Below are 18,922 nucleotides of genomic sequence, written 5' to 3'. Positions count from 1 at the left end.
TTTGAATATTAACAGATTACTTTTGTTCTACTGAAAAGATTCTCTTTCTCTTAGATGGAGAATAGTAACTTGAGGCAGCGTTCACCACACACATAGCGGCCAGGATTTACATTGATTTTCCAGTTACTCATGAATCATTTGGAAAAGAGAACAAAAATACCTTCAACTTTTGATAATGAGGGACGTATTCTTGATAAATAACCTTTATTGTATTGACCATTTTTAGAAAATCTACAGGTTCTATTAATATAGGTATTGCCTAACTAGTATAACACTCCAGAAGTCTAAGTGCAAAAAGGAGTATTTAAACTTCAGTTTTCCCCAAAATAAAGTTTTGAGAAAATACCTGTATTTAGAAAGTTCAGGTTTAATCTGTCAAACAACTTTAGATTCAACAAAGAAAAGTTTAAACTCTTACATGGACTTGACAAGTGTAATGCTCAAAGGCAATGCCATGAATCATTACTTGCGTTTTAGTGCCTATTCTACCATCAAGCTATCTGTACATGACACATACACATACACATATATTCTAGGGAACAGGGAAAATGAAGAGATACTTGCATCAACAGACACATAACGGAAAGCTAAAGTTAACATTTCCAGGTTTTTATTGGATTAAACTCAATTTTGAAATTTAATTATCTAGAGTAAACCATGTAACAAATTCTGTATAGTGGACACATAATGATGCTTGAAAATTATTCTCAAGGCCATTTAAGATATCACGTAATGCTAATAGATTTCATCAGAGAGTCCGAGTATCTGAGGATGGAAGACAGTGCTGTCAAAAGCTTCAAGTTTCCCATAGGTTCTCATGCAGCTAAACAGAAGCAGTTCTCAGCAGATTATCTGGCAACTGCTTTTTTGTGACATTTGCAAATGTCAGGCAATCCTGAATATAAAGAAATATATTTAGTTGTTTTGCCAAATGCCACAATACAGTAGTTCTCTTTTCTTTCACATAAAACATCACAATGAGAAACTTTGAATCAAACCGCTCTACATAGGGAATTAATAGGAGGTGTTTCAACTAAACAAAAATTGCCTTAATATGGACTTGCCAATACAGTTAAATGTCCCTAATTTTCAACAAAAACATAACAGTTCCTGTAAGAAAAACAACTTGTTTAAATGTCCCTATCCGTATTATATTTCCCCCTTCACAGTCAAGATGCAATCTGAAAGATTTTTGTTTAAATCACTAAATATTTGAACATAATTTAAAAATGCATATTTTCACTGACAGGATAGAAGGTAAACATTCAATTATGTTTTAAAAATCATAATTGATGTATTAGCTTTATGATCTCAATCTCTCGTCGACAACTAAGCCATTTTCCCCGAGTTGTGGTGCTGTGGGTTATGTTTTGGCTATAATTTGACAATGTACAGTGTAGCTAATTTTCCAAGTTGCTCAAATTCCATCAATTCATTTCAATGAATGGAACATCCTCAGTATCGAGCAAAATTATTTGAAAATAGAGAAGATTTTTAAAAATTGTTCTATTAGGTATAGTTGAGGTAGAGAGAGAGAAAAATATTATTTGAAATGCAAATACTTCATGTGAAGTATTTTGTTCAATTGGAACTTCTGGAATGAATCCATCTTAAATTTGTTGCTAACTACATAGGTCACAGCAAAGGAAAATTCAGGTAATTGCAGCAGATTATAATTACCTACATATAGAGCAATCCTTTATTTGTAGGTAGAGCAAATGTCTCAACTGAAAAACTGCTGAAATTATGTTTTCTTCAAAAGCAAGATGAACTGTCATATCATTAACTTTCGGCTAATAACTAGATCTCAATTCATTGACCTACTGACCATTTCAGTCTTCATTCAAAGCACTTAAACCATTTAACGTATTGCTAGATTTTTAAAAATTCAAATTGTGAAGAGATTTCTGAAACGGGTAACATCTACAAAAGGTTTTAAATTAAGAAAAAATAATGTATTGGAGATGCAATACAAGAAATGTGCTCAGATGAAAGAATGAAAGTCAGTTCTAACCAAAGCTGGCTACTAATTTCAAGTGCTTCTTTTGCATTTTCCCTTTGATCACTCTTTGCATAACAACTTGTTTATTTGTTAAAATCCTAACATTTCTAGTGATAGGCAAACTTCTAAGAAATATAAATAATGTTAATGACATTGGAATGAAAGTAAATCACACTGTGCTGAGAGGCTAAGAGACATGATGTCTGTCATATTACATACTTCTGGAACTGTACAGAACCTCTAATGTTGTTTTAATTCTGTGGTCACTGTTGAACAGTTTTACCTCTGATTCACTTCAAAAGAGCTGGCATTTGCTAAGTGGTAGCAATCCTGTCACCAAATCAGAACATTGTGAAATCATAGCCCTCTCTCCAGAATCTCAGCATAAAATCCATTCAGCAAAGCGGAAGCATTTTATTAGCAGAGATGTTATCTTTTAGATCCAAGATTAAAGCAAGATCACTGTTTATGGGACCCTGCTAATTGGCTTTGCAGCACAGTAGTGATTACAGATCAAAAAGTGTTCAGTTGATGTAAATTCCCTTCACAATGAAATAAGACCATGAATGCAAGCCTTCTCATTTCTATGCTGAATAGATTTTAACATTCAATGTGTCCTTAAAAAATGCAGAAAATGAAATAAATTAATTTACAAAATGCTATTTTAAGTTGAAAAAAGGCCAACAGGCCATCCGATCTTCCTGTGACATCTGTTGTGATGTCACAAGACTGGGCTAAGCTTTGAGTCTGATTTGTGGACTAACCTAAAGATACTGCATTTACTAAGATTATTTCTTAATGACAATGTTGTGTTAGCGTAGCAGTCCACATTAAAGAATAGTTCAGATATTAAACTTGGCAAACAATACTGCCCCGTTATAACTTTGTACAATGTACAGAACAAATTTAATGTTGTTCCATTTAAGAGGTACAGTAACACATTACTGTGTCATCTATAATTCAAGCTTTGTGAGAAGATTAGCTTCTAAAGGAAGCGTCTAAAGAAACAATTAACAAAATACTCACAATTATCACAGGAGATAGCTCTGTCACTATATTTTATGAATTCCAAGACTAGTTTTTACAAAATGCATGTGTAAGATTTAACATTACATCAGAGTTCTTTGGAAAAACATCCAAATTCCAATTGAGTCATACTCTGTCCAGTTCTGGTCTGTGCTTAATCAAGGCATTTATAGTTGACTTCAGAATCTAAATGTTAAGAAGAGGGATGAAACCACCCAGCGTCCCACTCAATTAGTATCCACAGATCCATACTGGAAAATATGGACATCAGTTGAAACTAGATCAAACTGACCATTGCCTTTCAGGCATCTCTATATCTTGCTAAGGAAACAGCCAATTCCTGCTACATTTTCATAGCAACACCCTGACTGATCAGAGTTGACTTGCCTGGTTTGAAGTTTAATCAGTTAACTATGTTACTGCATCTCCATGCCAGGATTAGTCAAATCAAACAGTAACTACTTCTCGTGCTGTAGACATTGATGCTTCTGTTCTAAGTTGGTTTTCTTGCTTTTTGTTCCTGATGATTGCAAAACATTTCAACTTTTTGTCTCTTCTTAGCAATGTTTAAGCTTTGCACTACCAAGAAACGAAGGTAAATAATTGCTGTGAGGAATGTCGTGTGGGGCAACATATTTCAGGGCAGACCTATGAAATGATAAGACACGTGCAAAAAAAAATTAAAGTACCTGATAATTACTGCCTTTCTGAACCAAAAACCAATTTTCAAAACTTTATCCTTTCTCAAGAAGTCCCTAGGGTGAACCTAATCAGTTCTGTCTTACCACACCTTTTACAAGAGGAGGTTATTTACAACTGTAAAACTATATTTTGTTCTGTTTCAGAAATACATCAATTATGAAATCAATAAACTGGCGAGGAAATTATTGGAAGACATGAATTAGAAAGAGAATACTTAAGAATTTGATGTATTCAGTGAATTTGACATGAGGAAGGGTTGTGTAGAATATTTAAAAGTTCATTCTTAATGAAACGGTGCCCCAGTGTACTGGGAACAACTGCAGTTTGGATTTAGATTTCCCGGGCAAGAATACTTGCTAGTTTTGCAAAAATGAGACAGGGAAAGTGATATGACATTGGAGGGGGGGGGGGGGGGGGGGGGAGGTTGGGGGTGGTGGGGGGGGATGCATCATGTTGCAAACTTACTAAAACAATATGCATGAATATTGCAGAAAATATGAACACAAAACAAAGTCACACAACATGGAAGCAAACCCTTCGGTCCAACCAGTCCATGCCAAACATTATCCCAAACTAAACCAGTCCTATCTGCACATGAAGAATACAGCAGTTACAAAACAAATTCATAAAACACTACTGGCACACAAAGACACATTGATAGGTGTTCTGTAAAAGCTAAGAAAAGACTTATTTGAGCTGTAGCTCACCATTAGGGACACACTCAGCAGTGATGCCTGCACAAGTAACAGTAACTATGAAGGCTACACCTGACTTTAGTTATACAAGGAAGAAAGAAGATACAGGTCAAATCCCAAAACCTCAAAATCCTACACAAAAGATTAGCCAATATAAAATGGTTTCCAACAGTAGCACATATAGAATATTCATGCCATTTGCATCCATCATAAAAAATTCGATTGTAATAGTCCCAGTGCCTGGACTAGCACCTACTATGGGTGAGATCTCATTTTACTGTGTGTCAGTAAAATGAGATGCCCAAGTATAGTGTAGTACCACCTGTTAGTCACATATATTGGTAACAATTCTTTTGTATTTTGTACAGCTCACCAGTTGGCTATGCAGGCACCCAACTGTTTTAAGCTAGCAGCTACTTATGCAGTCATGCAAATCCACAATCATTCTGGAGAAGTTAAAAGTACAAGGGGAAAGTGGATTCTAAAAGTAGCAAAAAACTCAAAAGTAAGAATTCACCCCAAGTTTTTAGCCGACTGTGTAGGAAATGAAGCATAAGTTACTTGAAAGAGAAACAAACAATCTGGGTGACTTCTAACAATGGGTGCCTGAAAAGTTCCCTGGTACAAAAGTGAGACTTCTTTTTCTGCTAGAGCCTGACAGACAGCTTATAGTCTGCACAGTTCTTCATTGCAATGGTATATCCTCTTCTTAGCTTCCCCTACCTCCATCCAGTGTTAAACTTCTGTTTTCGCATTTGCTTTTCTTACTCAAAAGAGTCGATTATTACAGTAGACCCACTGCCTTGGTTAATAATTGCAGCTAGTTTGGAAAATGCTCTATTCTCTTCACTCCCATATCACCCTCTCTTCTTCCTCCTACGCAACTTACTTATTACATTCATGCTCTCAAACAGTAAGCTTCATTACAGTATTCTTTCCTCCTGTAGCAAAGCTTCATAATTGTCCTTCCTCAAGCTTATAATTTGAGTGTATATACCCTCTGTACATTAAATTAAAGGTAAAGTTTTGTCTGCGATTTTTCCTTTAATTTTATAGACAGTCGAATACTTACATTCAGGTCTGGGAAGAAACAAATTACTTACTTTTTGATTTGACCACACAACTGAATCAACTGAATGCTGCACCAGGCCATTTTTAAACAAACTTAGCAAGCTCATTAGATATTTTTTCATTTCTTTTCAACACCATATGGGAGGCAAAACTAACCCAGTATAAATCTAAGCAAAGACAAATTGGTCAGCACTTTCTCTAGATATTACATCTTTTTTCACTCAAATCTAAATTTCTATACTCAAGTTGCATCCACAACATTTTTATCATCCCGGATGGGAAACTTAGCCATCTGTGGCATACTAATGATTAGTGAAAGGACACAATTTATGACAAAATAAATACCAGGACATTCTAAAATATATAACTATTTACAAAAATGTACAGTTTTTTTTGTTTAAAACTCAATCCCAGTTCAAAATGTTGACTCATTTCTGATCACACAAACTGGGTCCTGGCGACACTGAAACACATTCATCAATTGAAAATCAATAGTCAGTTACACAGTTGACTATTGCACATTAAAGATTAAAAATGGCGAGGACCAAATGTTACTGAATGAAATTAGAAGGTTTTTCACACCTATATTCTGGAGCAGATACTAATTCAATCCCATACTGCTGGAGACTTGGTGTACAAGGCAAATCTTACCCACCAAAATTGTTCAAACAATGAGTGGTTCAAAATCCAACCAATCCAGAAGGCATTCTGGGTGTATTTAAAGAATGGCAACCACGCTGTGGTATGGGCTGCACTACATAAATCTCTGTAATCAAGAACCATTCTTAGACAGTTGAAGAGAAATCAATGCACAGTAATGCAGTACCAACATAGCACATATTACTATGGCATGCTAAATTCAGCATTTTAACAATACAAAGACAAGTGGTTCTTAGGAGTAGCTTTCATTTTCCTGCCATGTTGTCATCCATTGTTTCTTGTCAAATTTCTTGTTTAATTTTACATCCTCAAAGGTTTGTCGTTCTTCTTTTTTGATTCGGACTGCATGGTATCGTGGAACACTGTCATCATAATGGGAGCGTTTAAAAAATCCACACTATAAAACAAGGGGAAATATGGGAATTAGAGGAATCAATTGCTTTAAACACTGTATCCTCTGACCGGAAGCATTCCAACCCTCCACAGACATATTCCAATTGAGATACCACCAGAAATAAAACATTTTGTGTCAGTCACTTACAGGGGCTTGTCATCCTGCTGAGAGATAACCAAATAGCACAAACAATTAGCAGCAATTTAACCTTCAACAGTTACTATTTAGAAAGTAACTTCAGTACAAAACAAGGTAAGATGGTCTGTGTTCAGTTCACTGATTGTAGCCAGGATGGTAATTCAAGCATTATAATTGACATCCTACAGTCCCCTGCTTTTCCAGGATCTTGCTGCACTAATATCTCTGGAACATTTGGTTTCATTTTATAAATACTTCAGACAAGACTTTTTTCCTGTGGGTTTCAGAATTGTATTGTCAAGGTCAAATGGGAGTCCGAAACCTGGCTTTGACATGCACTGAACTGGCCAATGAATGGCAAAAATGGAGGTTCACCATTCAATTAAGGCCAGTGGGTGGAGTCATGAAGTTAAAGGGCCAATAATAAATCTGCCAGTGTACAGGTAGAGATGGGCACCGCAGGGAGTGGAGTATCTTATTTCCTCCTCCAACTCTATTTTGATTTAATCCCTGCCCTCCCCTTCACTGAGTTGATCACGCAGCAATGCCCTTTGTCGAGAAGGGCACTGCTTGCCACCGGCTACTCGGGTGTTTCCTTTCTTCCCGGTGGTAGATTATGAATAAAGATTTCTACACTCGTTCTTCACTGTGCCTTACACCTGCACACACATCACGTGGGTGCTGGGAAAAATAAGCACTACCGCTCTTACGGGCAGTGTGGGGGAACAAAGCGAGCAAAGAAAAAAAAAATCTGTCTGCACTGAAAAGAAAAAGCAGCAGAATGTCTTTTCAGGTGAATGAGGGAGAGGACACTCAAGACAGAGGCACACACTCTCTAACAAGATCAGGAATTGCTGGAAAAACTCAGCAGGTTTGGCAGCATCTGTGTAGAGAAAGCAGAGTTAACATTTCGGGTCTAGTGACCCTTCTTCAGAACTGAAGAACAGTTCTGAAGGGTCACTGGATCCAAAATGTTAACTCTGCTTTCCCTTCTCAGATGTTGCCAGACCTGCAGAGTTTTTCCAGCAATTTCAGATTTTGTTCTTGATTTCCATCATCTGCAGTTCTTTGGTTTTTTTTGCACCTATTCTAACTTTTTTAGCTTTACATTAGGATGAGGAAGAAAATTGTCTCAGCAGTCTGGCTACAGGACAGCTTGTGGCTAAAACTGAAACCAGGGGAGGACCTCTAGGTTTGTCTAAAGTGATGATCACCTTCCAGGTAACTGCCTCATTGCAACTATGCTGTTCCCAAATGCATCCAGAAACCTAGAGACCAACTGGCTAATTTCAGTCACTCGCCAACAATGTTTTCAAAGGCTACGCATGCAATGGGCAGGTAGTACAGCACCTCCTAGCCACTTCCTGGCAAATGAACCTGGGATGGGGCGGATACTGCAAATTGATATGGTAAAAGGTAGTAGACATTTACACACACACCTGCCTCTGAACACAGCCCTATATTTTGGCTCATGAAAGGAAAGAATTACAGACTATAAGTATCTGACCAACAACAATCAATGAATCTCAAACAGTAATTCAAGGTCAAAAACGTTCTTTGTTAATGCCCATTACAAAACATACAATGTAGACATGCAGCACATTTATCAGTTCTGAACACAGCATTCCAAATAGCAACAGAGGAAAAGTAAAGATAGACCTTTCAGATATAAATTCTGAAAGCTGGAACCTGCAAGAGAACCGAAGATTGAAAGCTCCCATTTCCAGTGGCCTGAAGAAAAAGCACCATTTCCCACGCAGGAGATTTCCATGCAAAAGGTCATTAATAGCTGCAATTAACACGTAAGTGGTACCAAATGTCTCAATTAATTTAATAGCAGCTTTATATTACATGTTTAGTGTGTAACATACTAGATAATTTTCTCTTATTTCCTTTGTGAAGAATAACATTGTAAATTCAGATTTTATTAATGACTATATGTTACTACTGGCTGAATAAATATATGCCTTTAAATATAGATGGCAGTTCATCGATTCAAAAAATTGTTTTCTCATTGATTTGAGTTCTGTGTCAACTTTAAATTCTCCCCACCGCCAAAGCCCAACATCATAAAGCAACTTAAATGATGGAGAAAGGATTTGATTAGATGTTAATGCTGTGCGTTGGAAGTAAGCGGGGAGTAAAAATGATGCCAAGCTCCACACACCATGCCCCTCCAAGCCATGAATCGGAGACCATTGGACTATTTACCAAATCAATGAGGGAAGTGGGTCAACATTATGCATCAGAAGTAAGTCTTTCTTTGTCAGATGGCTGAACGGAGATCTCAGCCTTGGAATACCAAGGAACATTGTGAGAAGCTTTTCTGTTTTTCCTGAAGAAGCCAAGCTACAAGAAAACAAGTGGTGTAATAATCACAATTTTTTTAAACGCCAGTTATCAGTACACAGTATGGTGAAAAGCTGAACAATTAATGTTAATGTGGATATCATTTTATGAAACACATGCTGTTTCAGAACACATTCATCAGTAGTTTTAAAATGCATTTTTTTTAAATAAAGGAATTGGTCAATTGGCACTTACTAATTTCAAAGTCATCATATTCTGACTCATCACACTTTATTGAATTGATTACGAAATTAAGAGAATCTTTAAGGCCCCTGTAAAGGGTACCCAAGAGGGGTAGTCTGCTGTAATTTCTGGAACTGTTAGCAAGATTCAGTAAATTGCCAATCAAAAATCCAACTAAATGTTAAGCATTTTCCAATATCAAGCTCCAGAACCGAAAGCTTTACAACAGAACTCAATGAGGTACATAAAAAGTAAATTTCCCCATCTCATATCCTAGAGAACAAAGGCATTATGCAAGTACCATAACCAGAAGGTTCCATCTCTGTCCTGAATTAGTGAAACTGAATGCAGGGTGCACAGAGCAACACAATGAAAGGGATCACATATCAAGTCTGTGTGGAGTTTGCACATTCTCCTTGTGTCTGCATGGGTTTCCTCCCACAGTCCAAAGATGTGCAGGCCAGGTGAATTGGCCATGCTAAATTGCCCATAGTGTTAGGAAAATGGGTCTGGGTGGGTTACTCTTCAGAGGGTCAGTGTGAACTGGTTGGGCTGAAGGGCCTGTTTCCACACTGCAGGGAATCTAATCTAATCTAAAATATTTAGATCCTTAGATCACGCTCAAGGCCAAGATAATTAATTTGAATAATTAAATCAGGTGAAAAATAATGAAATCAAGTGATAAACTTTAAGCTTTTTTTTAAGGTTACTATGTAAGGTATGACAGGATACCTTAGCTTTGCTAGGTACACATCCTGTTCTATGGGGAAGCTCTGCGCATGTTGTGAACAACCATGTACGTAGGAAGTACCATCAGCCAAGGGAGCTAAAGCTTCAAGTTTCAGAGCTTGAGCACCACCTGGCACCTATCCTGGGGTCTAGGAGCCACTTGCATAGCTTACTCTGGGTGTGGTCAGCCCGCAGCTTCAGAGAATAGAGGCGGAGAAGGAATGAATACCACCAGATCATCAAGGGAGATGCAGCAAGTAGTGCTGCATCTCACTTTACAACTGATATTCACTTCTGAATGTTGGGGAGGGCAAAGGTTCCTTGAAGTGCAGCCACAATCAGATCTATGGCATCACACATGGCATTGCATATATGGGAGAGCAAGGGCAGTAAGGGAAAGATAAACAATACTAATTGAGAATTCAACAGTTACATGAAAAGACTCCTGAATCTGGAAAGGTGAGTTGTATGTCTGGCGTCAGGGTCAAGAATATCAAAGTGATTGCAGTGCAACAGAGGAAGTGGTATGCATTTGTCTGTCAACAGTCTTGAATAATGCCCCTTATCAGTTTCAATAACATAGGTAGAAAGAGAGTTCTCCTCGGCAGAGTTCAGAGAGCAAGGCATAAGATTAATAAAGAAGCTCACAAATCTAGTGATCTCTGAATTGCTCCCACTGCCATGTGCCAGATCAGGAAATGGTTGAGGGGGCATTTTAAATCCCCAGGTCACTACATGCAGCTCAAGGAAAGACTGGATGCATACTGGCCAGAAGGGTTGTATCCTCCATAAAACTGGGGCCAATGTCTTCCAGGGCAGATTGCCATGATTCAAACTAACTTGGTACAGATGATTGGAACCAGAATATAGAATTCCAAAGGGAAACAAAGTTCACAAAAAAATTAGGAGAAACACATTGCATTACAATAAAAAATCAAGTGGGCGAAGATTAAAACAGAATGCAATAAATCTAAATTAGTTTGCAGTGGATGCACATGCTTTGGTACGGAAGACTGGTGAACCGTAGGTATTGATAACCACATAGGAATATGATATTATAGTGATAACAGGTAGCTCAAAAAAAGATAGGACTGGGTACTAAATATTCCAAAATTCAAGGTATTCAAGAAATGGATGGAGAAGAAAAGAAAGCAAGAGGAACAACAATGTTGATAAAAGAGAATAAAGAGGAGCAAATTTCAAGAGAGCTACAATGATTACAGTGCAACGATAATAGAAACTTAACTTATACTGACATAATCTGATAGTAACAAAAGGCACAGAGGAAAGAAGTATACTCAATCGAATTTTCTTGATTAGAAAATTCTCATTTAAGTAATAAAGAAAGTATTGCTGTGTCTGCTTCTGGGGTCTGAGATGGGGCATGTATCAGTTGGAGAATATTCAGACCAACTGTTATCAGAATCTCTTAAGGTATAGATTAAGTGCAGGAAGTACAAGGAGTAATCTAGATTTAAAACACTTCACTAAGAGAACCAATTTCATTAGGTGAGAATGGATTTGTCTTGGATAAGTTGAAAGCAAAAACTGATCAGCAAATCTGTGCTAAAAAATGGGCTACCTTTAAAAAGGTGGTTCATGTACAGTCTAAGTATGTACCCCTGGTGGGCAGGAGTTAGGGGTTGGTGTGGAATATATAACAAATGATGTGTTTATAAATTAAGAGAACCAGACTGAAAAAATTCAGAGGATAAGTTAAAAAAAAGTTTGAGGACAGAACTTGCAGCTAATAAAAGTAGAATGCAAACGTCTTCCCTAAGCTTATGCAGGGTGATCCCCGTATCTGCGGAATCGTTTTCCATGGTTTCAGTTACTTGCAGTTTATCATGGCCCGAACAAATTATAAGGAACCTTCCAGAACCAGGGACCAGGAGCTGCCGGGAAGGTAAATTTCCCATTTAAATGCATGGGTTCACTTCTACCCACGGTTTCAGGCTTTGGAGGTAGGTCTTGGAACGTATCCGCATGGGTAAGGGAGGGGGTTGACTACTGTATATAGTTGATGGGTAATAAGGAGAGGTGTGTGGGGGAAAATCAGGATCTTTAGCATGGAGACAGGGGACATTGCTGAGGTACTATGTGCTTTGCCCATATTGCATTTTGAAGGAAATTGACACTGCTAAAATCATAATGAAAGAGCTAGTATTTGAGATTCTGAATTGTTTAAAAAATGATAAAGAGAAAATATTGAATGGGCTGGTTCCACTGCAAGTTGGTACGTCACCAGGATGAATTATGACTCATTGGAGGATGTCAACAGAAATTGCTATCTACCAATCCTTCAAAGATGCATCAAATGTGCCAGAAAACAGGAGAACTGCAAATGTTATATCTTTGCTCAAATAAAAAAAACTATTAAGTTAAATTTTGCAACAACAGGTGGTGAGAAATGTTTCAGAAACAACAATTGGGATAAAACTAACAGTTGCTTGAGTAAGTGTGGATTAATGAGTGATTTATGTAAACTTCCCAAAAAAATTTTATAAAGTGCTGTCACTGTGAATGCATGAAATAAGAGGTAAAATCATGTACTGAAAATTGGCTGAGTTACAGGAATCAGAGCAGTGTTGACCAGTTGCTTTTCATTTGGCATGACTGTATACAGTAGAGTTTCCAAGGGGTCAGTATCATGATCACTGTTGCTCTGGATATATTTTAATGATTTAGACTTTGGTGTACTGGGTAGAAATTTGCAGATTTTGAAATAAAAAAATAGAACTTGAGATACAAAACTTGTAAGAATACCGAACTGTGTGTAGCCTAATGATAGGCTTCAAGAAGACAGACAATTTTGGTGGAATGGGTGGCAAATTAAGTTTAACATAAAGGAATTTGATATGATACATTTTGGTACGAAGGACAATGACAGGCTGAAAATAAGAAACAAAGTCTACATTCTGAGGAATGAGGGTTTCAGTTAAGTGTTAGATTGGAGAAGCTGAGGATGATCTTCTTAGAGAAGACTGGGAGATTTCCAGATGGATCATGACAAAGCATATTGAGAGAATATGCCATTTTGCCAGCACAAACCTAAATGACTCAACTAGCCATGTCCTGTGCTGTGCCCATTTTTTAAAAAATGAGCTGATACAATTTCTGTAAAAGCTTTTACAATATCAGACAAGGATCCAAATGAATTGAATCCTATAAACTTTGTTGGAATAAATATCTGTGGGTATAGGGCAAGTGTAGGACAGGTTCAGCTATGACATTTTTCACAAATAAACAAACACTGTTGTTTGGGATTACAATGTCATTGAAGTCAAAGACCAGAGAGTTACCACCATTCTTGGAACTGTGCTCCAATGTAAAGTTAGCACCTCAAGAGGTAGTAAAATTGCACAAGAAATATTAACATCAAGTTACACCACAGAGAGACCAGGTTCAATTCTCAGCCTGTGCACAGTTATCTTTTCTTGTGCACAATATCAGGACAGAGGTCTCCTGGGTATGGCTCATACTTCTAGCTGCCAGCAAGTGACCTTTTTAGGGAAGAGTACGCATTTAGGGAAGTTTTAGGTGAGAACGGAATCTTCCTGAATAAATGTAATACCTTAACTCACTACCAAGGCTCAAACATGAAGAATGATAAATGAAAAACTTAGGATGAAATAAAGCTATGCCGTGTAGTTTACCGTTGAAAGATAAACATAAGCTACTGAACCAGAGGTTTGGTATGCTGAAACCTTTATATATTTTACAAGTTCAAGCTGTACCACTCCCACGTGGAATCAGAGACATGTTGCAGACCAAATTTCTTTGAAGTTAGCTCAACTTGCTTCCTCTCTAGTGCCACTCACCTTCCATAATAAAAATACTAGCAGCGCCAGCAGCAAAATTCCAACCAGGATAGCGACAAAAACAACCCACCAAGGAACTCCAAAGTAATGATTCTCAGTTTTTTCAGGGAACACTGTGACTCGTACCTGAAAGAACAGGATAACAAAGTTGCATATCAGGTTTTTTTTTTAAATACACAGGATTGACCATCTGCCATTGTACTCATTAATTTAAAATCGATTGGAAATATTTTTAAAGTAAATTAAACATCTTCCAATATGGGAGACACCACTTGTGCCTGTTTCATATGCACTTTGGGCTCATAAGTAGAAATTGCCTGTATGTGATTGAGAGAACTACATGGACATTCAGGATGCAATGTTCAAATATTGTGTGGCTTTACCCAATCCATTGGAAAAGTCAGAAAAGCATGTCCATCAACTACAGTTTATAGTGAAATTGTCAGCAGAGGGCCCTGTCTGGCAGATGTCTTTTCAATGATCTTGAAACATCTTCGTTAGTAGCTTAACACCACGTGATTTTCACAGCTATAGCAGGAGCTGCCCATGTACCTGAAACTGTCTTCACATGCATTAACATTTCACCTTCTCCCTTCATCCTTCTAGTTGTTGTTCTTAGTCAATTACTTGTAAATACTAGCAGTAATCTTTCATAATTTACTTGTTCAAAATTTTTCATAACCTTGTAAACTACGGTTTGATCATCCATGAAATTTGCGTGTGAAATAACTGCATCATTTTCATTCTGAGCTGCTGCTAACCTGGCCCACCTTTTAAACTTTTCTATGGCCTCAATGGCACTCCTCACTCTGGCATGCTCAGAACTGCACCAAGTGTAGCTCAACATCACCTCCTTACTTTTATGTTCAATATAGATATAAAAACCACTTGCTGAATGACTAAAACTTTGATAATCCACTTTTACAACATAACCTTTTAAGAACATATTTCATTTCTTAAAAAGGGAAACAATTTTTTCCATACATGACATGCACCTGTCACTCAGTTATCTAAATTCCCATGCTGAATGTCCTCCTGCCATTCTCCCTCACAGTTGGCCATCCACTCAAATTTGGCATCAGCAAGCTTCAAAATACTTGTGCCTTTTTTCAATTACTTATGTAATTAGCAAACAAAAGTGATCCTAATAGATAGATAGATAACTTATATCATGACCTACATTCTACTAATTCCAGAAACAAATACATTTTCATTTATGAGCATTATCAATATAGTAAAACATCCCAAAGTGCTTCACAGGGACGTGAAGAAAGAAAATAAGGACAAAAAAAGACCACAGAGATTTTATAGCAGGTGAATGCAAATCAAGTGTGTGAGTTGTAAGCATCATCTTAAAAGGAGTCAAGGCAGAGCCATTACGGAGGAAATTTCAGACCTTCGGAGCCAAACCACTGTCTCTTTGCACCATCTTTATATCCTAGCCAGCTCCCTATCCATATTGTTATGATCTCTGAATACCTCAATTTAGGTAACATTTTTTATTGGATTCACACACATGAAAAGCAGACATAGCCAGACAAAACATTACCTCATTCCTGTCATTCCTAGAACTCTTATGCTTGAAATCATTTAGTATAAAACGTTAGTTTGACTACAGCTAAAATAGTGTGCAATTCTGGAATCCACATTAGAGGTGAGATGTGATAACACAGGAGAGGGTGCAGAGGAAATTCACCAGGATGCTGCCTGGGCTGGAGAGCTTCAGTTATGAAGCGAGAGACTGGGACAGACTCGAGTTGTTTTATTATAACGGAGGTTGTGATATATAAAATTAGGAGGGATAGGGTAGAACAGGAAGAAACATTTCTATGTAGTGGAGGAATCAATGACCAGGATTCACAGATTTAAGTTGAGAGGCAGAAGGAGATGTGAGGGAAATCTTTTTTCACCCAAAGGATGGAGGAATCTGGCTGTGAGATTGGTAGTGGCAGAAACCCTCATAATATTTAGATAGTATTGAGATGTGCACTTGTGATGCCAAGGCATACAAGGCTATGGACAAAGCGCTAGAAAAAAGGGTTCAGAATAGTTGGTGGTTGTTTGTGACCGGAGTGGACACAGAAGGCCAAAGGCGCCTTTCTCTGTGCTGAAGGCCTCAATGACTCTAGGTCCTGCTTTTACAAGTCCATGTTCATTATCCCAGAATTAATCCATTACTTTTTTACAAATTTACGATGTCAAATGCATTCTGGACAATTACCCACAGTGGACAAAGGAAAATATGATTAATATGTCTATTGTTTACTTGCCATCATTCCTTAACGTTCTGATGAGCATAAAATGTAAGTTTGGTGACATCTTTTACACAGAGCTTCAATCCAGTTAGGTATTAATCAGTAATAACAAACATGGAGGCACGGTCGCTCAGTGGGTAGCATTGCTGTCTCACAACACCAGGGACCCGGGCTTGATTCCCACCTCGGGCGACTGACGGGCACATTCTCCCCATGTCTGCATGGGTTTCCTCCCACAATCCAAAGATTGTGTGGGTCAGGTGGGTTGGCCATGATAAAAATTGCCCATAGTGTTAGGTGCATCAGTCAGAGGTAAATATAGGGTATGAGAATGGGTCTGGGTGGGTTACTCTTCAGAGGGTCAGAGCGGACTTGCTGGCCAAAGGACAAATTATACCCAAAGTGGGTATAATTGAGGACACTGTACAGAGGTTCATCCCCAAGAAAAGATAGATTATCCGGGGAGGGATTAGACAACCATGGCTGACAAAGGAAGTCAAGAAATGTATTAAAGAAAAAGAGAGATCCTATAAAGTGGCCAAGAACAGTGGGAAATCAGAAGATTGGGAAGGATACAAAAACAAACAGAGGATAACAAAGAGTGTAATAAGAAATGAGAGGATCAAATATGAAGGTAGGCTAGCCAGTAATATTAGAAATGATAGTAAACGTTTCTTTCAGTTCATAAGAAACAAACGACAGGCAAAAGTAGACATTGGGCCACTTCAAACTGATGCTGGAAGCCTAGTGATGGGAGATAAGGAAATAGCAGGAGAACTTAACAAGTACTTTGCGTCAGTTTTCACAGTGGAAGACATGAGTAATATCCCAACAATTAAAGGGAGTCACGGGGCTGAGTTGAGTATGGTTGCCGTTACAAAAGAGATAGTGCTAGAAAAGTTAAAAAGTCTTAAAATTGATAAATCTCCTGGCCCCGATGGGATACACCCTAGAGTTCTGAGAGAGGTGGCTGAGGAAATAGTGGAGGCATTGGTTGAGATCTTTTAAGAGTCACTGGAGTCAGGAAAGGTCCCGGATGATTGGAAGATGGCTGTTGTAACCCCCTTGTTCAAGAAAGGATCAAGACAAAAGATGGAAAATTATAGGCCAATTAGCTTAACCTCAGTTGTTGGTAAAATTCTAGAATCCATCATTAAGGATGAGGTTTCTAAATTCTTGGAAGAGCAGAGTCTGATTAGAACAAGTCAACATGGATTTAGTAAGGGGAGGTCATGCCTGTTGGAATCCTTTGAAGAGGTGACAAGTAGGTTGGACCAGGGAAACCCAGTGGATGTGGTCTATCTAGACTTTCAAAAGGCCTTTGATAAGGTGCCACGGGAGGCTGCTGAGCAAGGTGAGGGCCCATGGTGTTCAAGGTGAGCTGCTGGGATGGATTGAGGATTGGCTGTCTAACAGAAGGCAGAGAGTTGGGATAAAAGGTTCTTTTTCAGAATGGCAGCCGGTGACGAGCGGTGTCCCGCAGGGTTCAGTGTTGGGGCCACAGCTATTCGCATTATATATTAATGGTTTGGATGAGGGGACTGGGGGAAATCTAGCGAAGTTTGCCGATGATACGAAGTTAGGTGGACAGGCAGGTAGTACTGAGGAAGTGGGGAGTCTACAGAAGGTTGGGAGACTGGTCCAGGAAATGGCTGATGGAATTTAACGTGAGCAAGTGCGAGGTCTTGCACTTTGGCAAAAAGAATAAAAGCATAGACTACTTTCTAAATGGTGAGAAAATTAGTAAAGCCAACGTACAAAGGGATCTGGGAGTGCTAGTCGAGGATTCTCTAAAGGTAAACATGCAGGTTGAGTCCGTGATTAAGAAAGCGAATGCAATGTTGTCTCTTATCTCAAGAGGGTTGGAATATAAAAGCACCGTTGTGCTACTGAGACTTTATAAAGCTCTGGTTAGGCCCCATTTGGAATACTGTGTCCAGTTTTGGTCCCCAAACCTCAGGAAGGACATACTGGCACTGGAACGTGTCCAGCGGAGATTCACACGGATGATCCCTGGAATGGCAGGTCTAACATATGAGGAACGGCTGAGGATCCTGGAATTATATTCATTGGAGTTTAGAAGATTAAGGGGAGACTTAATAGAGATGTACAAGATAATACATGGCTTGGAAAGGGTGGACGCTAGGAAATTGTTTCCATTAGACGAGGAGACTAGGACCCGTGGACACAGCCTTAGAATTAGAGGGGATCAATTCAGAACAGAAATGCGGAGACATTTCTTCAGCCAGAGGGTGGTGGGCCTGTGGAATTCATTGCCACGGAGTGCAGTGGAGGCTGGGACGCTAAATGTCTTCAAGGCCGAGATTGATAGATTCTTGTTGTCTCGAGGAATTAAGGGCTACAGGGAGAAAGCTGGTAAGTGGAGTTGAAATGCCCATCAGCCATGATTGAATGGCGGAGTGGTCTCGATGGGCCAAATGGCCTTACTTCCACTCCTATGTCTTATGGTCTTATGGACTTGTTTCCATACTGTAGGGAATCTAATCGAAAACATTATTTATCACATATATAGTGGTGTGTTTAAATTAAATCATGAGAACTTTATTTTGTCCAAAACGGTTTTTGGCGTTTCTTGAAATGCTGTTTACGTACATGTAATGTGTCTCTAGTGCTGCAGCCTAGGAATTGAGTCTCTGCCAGAATTTGGATCTTGCTGAATTTTAGTTTGGCTGATATGAATTGCAGTTTTGAACAAGGGTCACTTGGACTCCTTGGAGCACAGAAAAAGACAGGTACACAATGTCAGTAACCTGTCAGTATGCCACAGAGCCAAGGCAGGACTTAGCTCAAGAAACTAACAAGTTATTTTAATTTTAATTGTTATTAAATGAGTAACACAAAGTAGCACAACAAAAAAACTCCAGATAACTGGATTT

The 18,922-nt window shown here is 38.4% G+C and overlaps 1 protein-coding gene across 1 annotated transcript in view; it reads right to left on the bottom strand.

The window, feature by feature from the left end:
* Positions 1-265: 265 nt before the first annotated feature.
* LOC132817116 (integrin alpha-6-like) overlaps positions 266-18,922 on the bottom strand; it is a 92,139-nt gene continuing 73,482 nt past the window's right edge. The window contains exons 24-26 of the mRNA XM_060827296.1: positions 13,771-13,896; positions 8,900-9,037; positions 266-6,553 (exon numbers count right to left, since the gene is read on the bottom strand). Coding sequence (XP_060683279.1) covers positions 8,927-9,037; positions 13,771-13,896 — 237 coding nt within the window. The 3' untranslated portion in view covers positions 266-6,553; positions 8,900-8,926. The remainder of the gene's footprint in view (positions 6,554-8,899; positions 9,038-13,770; positions 13,897-18,922) is intronic.

The sequence above is a fragment of the Hemiscyllium ocellatum genome, chromosome 7 (assembly GCF_020745735.1).
Source record: "Hemiscyllium ocellatum isolate sHemOce1 chromosome 7, sHemOce1.pat.X.cur, whole genome shotgun sequence".
Classification (NCBI taxonomy): Eukaryota; Metazoa; Chordata; class Chondrichthyes; order Orectolobiformes; family Hemiscylliidae; genus Hemiscyllium; species Hemiscyllium ocellatum.
Note: the sequence above shows the minus strand (reverse complement) of the source record. Positions and strands in the feature narration are given on the sequence as shown.